This window comes from Phaenicophaeus curvirostris, chromosome 22 (genome assembly GCF_032191515.1).
Source record: "Phaenicophaeus curvirostris isolate KB17595 chromosome 22, BPBGC_Pcur_1.0, whole genome shotgun sequence".
Taxonomy (NCBI): domain Eukaryota; kingdom Metazoa; phylum Chordata; class Aves; order Cuculiformes; family Cuculidae; genus Phaenicophaeus; species Phaenicophaeus curvirostris.
In genome coordinates this window covers 6,544,569-6,551,748 of record NC_091413.1, presented here as the reverse complement: position 1 = coordinate 6,551,748, position 7,180 = coordinate 6,544,569, and the positions used below count along the sequence as shown (strand labels likewise).

Below are 7,180 nucleotides of genomic sequence, written 5' to 3'. Positions count from 1 at the left end.
CAGCAGCCCCCGCTCCCCAGCCATGCTTTCATTAGGTTTATTTTTGCAGTGAGTTCAGCCCCACATCTGAGGCTTCTGTGCTTCGACACCACTTTTTTTTTGTGTACTTAACATCATATTTCAGTAAAACAGCCCCCAAACCCATAGAAAATTGTATTTACACCCCAAAGAAACCTTCCCAGCTCCCACCCTGCCCCTGCCCCAGCCCAGCTGCACCTCTGCAGCCAGCTCCACCTCTCAGAGCGGCTCCACAGCTTTGGAAGCCACTTCTCTAGCACCAGGCAAGCTCACCAAGAGATGCTCATGTGGAAGAGAAAGGAGAGCTGGGGAGGAAAAGCCAGTCACTGGTCTCACCAGCTGGGTCGTGCTGAAGATCCTCTTTGCTCACAGCCCCTGTCCCCAGTCACAGACCTGTGTGCTTGCAGCTGGAAATGTCCCCTCCTCTGTAGATGGCACGGCAGCCCTGGGCATCAGCAGGTGGTGGAGCAGTGGACCAGCTCTTGGGTTTCTGTAGGGCAGTGTGAGAACAAAGTAGAGTTTGGCAGAAGTCTCTCTGTCCCTCCACCATGTGAGGTGGGAGCAAACTCTCCCTCTCCTCTCCGCTCTGGTGCAGCTTTGGGGGAGAGCAGCACGGTTGTTCTGATGGGGGAGAAACCTTAGCTAGTGGCCCTAGAAAACAAGCCTGGGCTGGATCCAGGAGCAGTGCTGGTGGGTTGAAGATGTAGAGAGCTTTCTGCAGCACCCTGGGCCTTCTTGAGGCTCCAGATGGCAGCCACTGATCACCTCTTGTTAATGCTCCATGTCAGCTTGTACCATCCAGAGCCTGGTAGACGTGGACCGTGAAGTTACCTGTAGGCTGGTGTAGTTCAGAAAGTCCAGACTGGAACTGGGAGCATTTGGAGCAAGGTTGTCTCTGCCGTGGGGCAGCCCTGCTCAGCTCAGAGATCCACCTTGTCAAGTCCAAAGGAGCCTTGTGCCATGGCAAGCCCAGTCCTGCTGCCTCTGGTATTGCTGTTGTGCCTGATGCCCCTCCATCTGCAGGTGCAGCTGAGGCCACGCTGTTCTGTGAAGGTGTTTCCACCTGCATAGTTGTGTTGGGAACCCCAGTCCCATTGGGACGCAGTAGAGGATGGAGAGAGGCATGGCAAGTCCCTAGCCTGCTTGGAAGGCTGTTCCCCCTTCAGATGAAGGAAGGTGGTAGCAGGACCATCACGTTTTCTTGAAAGCTACCTTTCCACCGATGCTGAAATCAAAGAGATGCTGTTGGGGCTCCTGGTCCTGCTCTGGTGCCCCTTTTCCTGCTCACCACCCTGCTGCCCCTTTTCCAGGGTAAGTGTTAAGGAATTCCCAGCGTGGGTCGGCGAGGCCAGTGATCAGAGATGTCTCCTAGGGCCGTTTGTGTTCAGCGTCTGGGATCTCATGGCCTGAATGCTGCTCAAGATCTTCTTCTGGTGGCCCATCATGGTGATGCCCAAACTCCGAACGTCCCTGAGAGCAAAGATACTGCCAGATACCTCATGGGCTGGACCTGTGCACATCCCACTTCCCCGTGTGCACATCCCATGGACCAGCCCATTGGCACAAAGCTGCTGCTGCCGAGGCTGTCACTCCCTTTTTCTCATCCTCCCGACGGGGTTGCTGTGACAGCCCCAGCAGGGAGCAGGAGCAGGAGGGGATCATTCCTGACATGCTAGCAGGTGACAAGATCAATGGTCTGAAAATGGATTCAGTTTTAGCAAGATGCCCTCAGATAACCCTCAGTCAGAGAGACAGATGGATGATGAGCCTTCCCCACTCAAAATCTTCCCTGATGTGCATGAGAAACAACGATCAGTATCAGCTCAATCCCTCAGCAAAGATCCCAAGTACAACCCCTGATCGATGCACATGACAGCCCTCTGCCTGCATCTCTCCATCTTCCCTTTCACTGCCTCCTTCTCTACCTGCTGCGCCTCCACCAAGGCATGGACTGTCACATCCTTTACAAGTCGTGGGCGCTACTGTCTGGCAGCTTTACACCTTTTGACAGGGAACAAGTCTCCTCAGAGGCGGGGGAATGTAAGCTCAGGGCAGGAGCAGGTACAGTTGCTGCCTTTTCTAGTATCGCTTGGAAAATCAGCCACCTTGGAGACCCCCTAGGCCAGTGGCAGATCAAGCTCCTTACAGCAGGAGGAGGAGGATGGGTGGTGGGACACGTCTTCCCCAACTCTCCTTACCTAGCCCAGCCTTGGTCACTTCACTAGTAGTGGGCAGGTGCGGTTGGATCTCAAAGGTCTTTTTCAACCAAACAATTTAGTATTTCACAGGAATGGTTGGACTTGATGATCCAATGGGTCTTTTCCAACCTGGTGATTCTATGATTCTATGACTCTAATTCTATGATTCTATGACCTTCTGCTCTCACAGAGGCCCTGGATGGTGTCGCCCTCCCTAAGCAGGGAGCCAGTCCAGTGCACTGAGGTCTGAAGGAGCTCTGAGATGTCCCCCACCTCCACTTGTTTCCCAGTGATCACAGAGAGGGTCCACAGTATGGCACAGCCATGCTAGGGCCCAGATCTCTCTTTTGCAGGGAAAACAAAGGGAAGAAGTACAAGGAGACAGGAACCTCATCTCTGCCTCTGCTTTGATCAGGAGGTTGTATCGCATGACCTCCTGAAGAACCTTGCAATGCAAATCACCTATGAACCTATGGTGACATTGGAGAGCCATCACAGATTGTGAGAGTTGACTTGAGTACTCTCACTCTCTCAGTACACCTGCCACACCTTCTCTCAAAGGTCAGCACAGCCTTGGACGCTGCCTCATGTCTCAACATCATGTTCTTAGGGATGTGCATCTGGCATTAGGAACCAAATAGATTGAGCAAGCCATGGCAGGGCAGTCACTGTTTGCGGTTGATGCAAGACAACCCAAGTGGTCCTGTCCATTCTCCGGTACTCACTCGATGTTCATGCGCATCACCATGCCCAGGGAGGAGTACCCAGCCATGGCAAAGTTGTCCCGGTAGTGCCCCAGCCGGATGGAGTCCAGCCAGTCCTCCACTGTCAAGCAGTTGCCCAGGTCAAGGAGGCTCCTGTTGAAGGGTGTTTGGGTGAACCTGGGAGCAGGATGGAAGGGGTTAGTCCAGGAAGGGTTGATCCTAGGTGTCCAAACTGCGAGGTCCACCTCGAGGTGTTTAAGGGACTGGTGGACGAGGTGCTGAGGGACGTGGTTTAGTATTTGATAGGAATAGTTGGACTCAATGATCCGATGGGTCTTTTCCAACCTGGTGATTTTATGATTCTATGATTCTATGAAAGGGCATCTCACCCTGCGCAGAACAGGGTGGTGGCCATGGTGGGAGCAAGGCAGAGCAATGCAGGACGCTTCACGACACCCACCACGACCTGTGCCCGTGGGCTCCATCCATGGTTTGAGGGGAAGGCACTGCTGCTTGAGCTGGATAGACACATCCCCTCCTAGACGAGGCGGCTGAGGGGAGATCTCATTGCTCTCTCCAACTCCCTGAAAGGAGGTTGTGGAGAGGAGGGAGCTGGGCTCTTCTCCCAAGGGACAGGGGGCAGGACGAGAGGGAATGGCTTCAAGCTCCACCAGGGGAGGTTTAGACTGGACATTAGGAAAATATTTTTCACAGAAAGAGTCCTAGGGCAGTGGCAGAGGCTGCCCAGGGAGGGGGTTGAGTCGCCTTCCCTGGAGGGGTTTAAGGGACAGGTGGACGAGGTGCTGAGGGACATGGGTTAGTGATTGATGGGAATGGTTGGACTCGATGATCCGGTGGGTCTTTTCCAATCTGGTGATTCTATGATTCTACTCGCTGCTGCCCACACGTACCAGCTGTCACCCTCTGCTCCTGGTGGCAGCTTGAGGAGCCCTTACCGGTTCACGGTTGCCGTGCACTTTAAGTGCTCAGGGTTGCGGATGAGCTTGTCCAGGATGCCGACGATCTGCGAGAAGCGCGGCCTCTCACTGCGGTCCTTCTGCCAGCAATCCAGCATGAGCTGGTGCAGGGCGGTGGGGCAGCCCATGGGCGCAGGCAGGCGGTAGCCTTCCTCCACTGAATTAATGACCTGGAAGGGAGACACAAGCCGAAGTGGAGCTCCACTCCTGCCCGACCTCGAGCAACCCAGACAGCGGCGCACAGGGAAGATCTGCGGTGCACAAGCTGCTGGGGCCATCAGATGGGCAAGCAGGGCAGGTGCACACAGGATTCGTGCTAAATGACAAGCACGTTTTCAGTGAGCTCTGTGCAGGGTGGATGCCAGATACATACAAGAAATCACTGCAGTGACAGCAGATTTAGTCAGTGGCCCAACAGGGCAGCCACGAGGGCTGCACTCACAGTCAGTTGCTTTATAAGCAGGGTTCAGCAAGGCTGGAGAAAGCCCTGGTCAAAGGAGCAGCAGAGCAGCGGAGGCAGCGTAACCACTGTGTCTGTGCTCTATTGTCACCAAAGCCACTTTGGAAAATAATAGAAGCATTTGGGAGAGAGGCCCCTTGGGACCCTCTGAGCAGGGAGGAGGCAGACAGGTTTATGGTACCTGTCGGTGAAAAAGAAAAAAAAAGAGTCCTGTGGTTCTACAGAGTCAAAATACTCATTTTATTGCCCTCTTTTGGAGACCTTGCTCCCAGGTTGTAGTTGGGGTATAACTTATATTTTCCTACTGTTTTGATGCTACTTTTTAGGTGAGAGTGGGTCCCCATAACAAGCCCAAAGCCACTGCCAGGGGCGCAAGCCTCATGTAGGCAGTGGAAGGGTCAGACCCCCAGCACCGGGCGCAGGAGGGACTGGTGGGAAAACACAGTGGGGTTGCTCTGATCCTAGGGAAGCCCTGACCTCTTGCAGGGAATGGGAAAGGTGGCACAACACACGCTGAAGCTCTCAGTGAGCAGAAAGGTTTGTACAGAGCTGCTGATAGGGATGGGGAGACCCATAGTGCACACAGCCCGGCGCAGCCAGGAGTCAGCGTGCTGTGAAGGGAAAGGCTGCGTGGTGCAACGATGTCCCCATGGTGGGGACAAGAACACCGTGCACAGCCCTGTGAGGCTGTGGGAAGAGGCCAGGGCTGCCCTTCGGGTTCTTTTTCCCCAGCTCCCCAGACTAGGCTGGCTTAAGGGAGGGCAGGAGGAGAGGCAGACTGGCCCGCATCCACTCACGTCCCGGTTGGTCATGTTCCAGTACGGGCGCTCGCCAAAGGCCAGCACCTCCCACATGACGATGCCGTAGCTCCACACATCACTGGCTGAGGAGAACTTGCGGTATGCGATGGCCTCTGGAGCCGTCCAGCGAATGGGGATCTTCCCTCCCTGAGAAAGGGAGCAACAGTGGAGGCTCAGAGCATGCAGGGCTTGGGCATCTCTACATCTCTGCAGCTGGGATGGTAGATTAGACAAAGGATATGGTGGGGTGGCATCTTCTGGATAGGACCAAGGATGCAGTCCTGGATAGACACATCCACTCCTAGAAGAGGAGGCTGAGAGGAGACCTCATTGCTCTCTACAACTACCTGAAAGGAGGCTGTGGAGTGGAGGGTGCCTAGAGGCAGCCTAGAGGTGTACCTTCAAATTATTTCCAGTAGAGCAAGGAAAAAGCTATGCTGCTCTACAACATCTTCTTCATGCATAGTTCTGGCCCTCAGTGTTCAAGAGAGAGGAATTCGGAGTGATGAGGTGGAGTCAAAGCCTTGCTTCACGACTTGGCTGAAGCCAGTCAACAACATGAAGACCATGTTTTCCAAGCTGGGCAACTGTGTGCTGACCCCTCAGAGCCGCAACAGTTTTGGGCCCTGCTCTGCATTGCTGTGAGCTCTCCCAAACTAGCCCAGATCTCTTTCTGCATCTCTAGCCCTGGTCCTTTTGTAAAGTGATGCTCAAACTCCACAGCTACAGCTCCAAACTGGCCCCCATTAAGAACTGCCTGTCTCCCTTATCTCCCAGCCAGAGGAGCACAGTAACACTTTTTGTGGCTACAGAAGTGCAAAAAGAGCACACTCCCTCGATGTATTTCATTTCCTATCTGGTGACCTCTAGCAGAGAAGCAGCTAAAACTCCAGAGTTGTCAGGTTGGCCAGAAAATCTTAAAATAACCTCACAGATAAAAGTGCCCTATGTAAAAAAAAAATCATCTGGAATGTAAAGCCAATTCCCACCCTTGCAACCCTTCCCGAATGAGGCAGAGTCGCATGGGAAGAGTACAACTGAAGAGCGTGCTGGGACACTGATGGCTGTAGGACAAATGAAGGAGTGGATGGAGCTACACAGTCTAGGGAAGGGCTCCAACAGGGACATGGGAGTGTCACTGTCAGGTGAGCCATGCGTGAGCACAGGAGCTGCTGGCTGGACAGGTTTGGTCATCTTGCTGCTCTCCCACCCTCCTTCTCATTTTTATTTCCTGCACACTTCAGTTCTGAGGTTGAAGGACAATGCATTAAAGTTCAGAAGCACTTTGGACTCGTGCCCCTGATCCAGATAACATTAGTGAGGTGACTATTTCCACTCCTTTCCTACCTATTTTGACTTGACCTGAAAGGAGGTTTTGGTGAGGTGGGTGCTGGCCTCTTCTCCCAAGTAACAAGCGGTAGGATGAGAGGAAATGGCCTCAAGTTGCACCAGGGGAGATTTATATTGGATATTAGGAAACATTTCTTTACTGACAGAGTGGTGAAGCCCTAGCAGAGGCTGCCCAGGGGCAGTGGTGGAGTCTCCATCCCTGGAGGGGTTCAAAAATCGTGAAGTTTGTGGCACTTGGGGACGTGGTTTAGCAGGCGCAGTGGGGTTGGGCTGATGATTGGACTGGATGAGCTTTTCAACCTCAGTGGTTCCACAATTCTATGACAGTGTCTGCCTTTTTTACCTGTCAGTAGTGTGGGGTAATCGCTGTCAGTAAGGATCAGTGAGACTGGGACACTAGGAGCCACGCACCGTGGTGGTGTACGCAGCGTCGGGGTCATCCTCCAGGATGCGAGAGAGGCCGAAGTCGGACACTTTGCAGACCAGGTTGCTGTTCACCAGGATGTTGCGGGCAGCCAGATCTCGATGCACGTAGCCCAGGTCGGACAGGTACCTCATACCTGCTCCAATGCCACGCAACATGCCCACCAGCTGGATGATGGTGAACTGCCCATCATGTTTCTGGAGAGGAAGTAACCCAGAGTTCATTCATGTTTTCACCAGCATCTTGTTG

At 53.6% G+C, this 7,180-nt stretch overlaps 1 protein-coding gene across 1 annotated transcript in view; it reads right to left on the bottom strand.

Moving 5' to 3' along the window:
- Positions 1 to 925: 925 nt before the first annotated feature.
- EPHA8 (EPH receptor A8) overlaps positions 926 to 7,180 on the bottom strand; it is a 44,370-nt gene continuing 38,115 nt past the window's right edge. The window contains exons 13-17 of the mRNA XM_069874536.1: positions 6,919 to 7,128; positions 5,155 to 5,304; positions 3,877 to 4,067; positions 2,942 to 3,097; positions 926 to 1,488 (exon numbers count right to left, since the gene is read on the bottom strand). Coding sequence (XP_069730637.1) covers positions 1,374 to 1,488; positions 2,942 to 3,097; positions 3,877 to 4,067; positions 5,155 to 5,304; positions 6,919 to 7,128 — 822 coding nt within the window. The 3' untranslated portion in view covers positions 926 to 1,373. The remainder of the gene's footprint in view (positions 1,489 to 2,941; positions 3,098 to 3,876; positions 4,068 to 5,154; positions 5,305 to 6,918; positions 7,129 to 7,180) is intronic.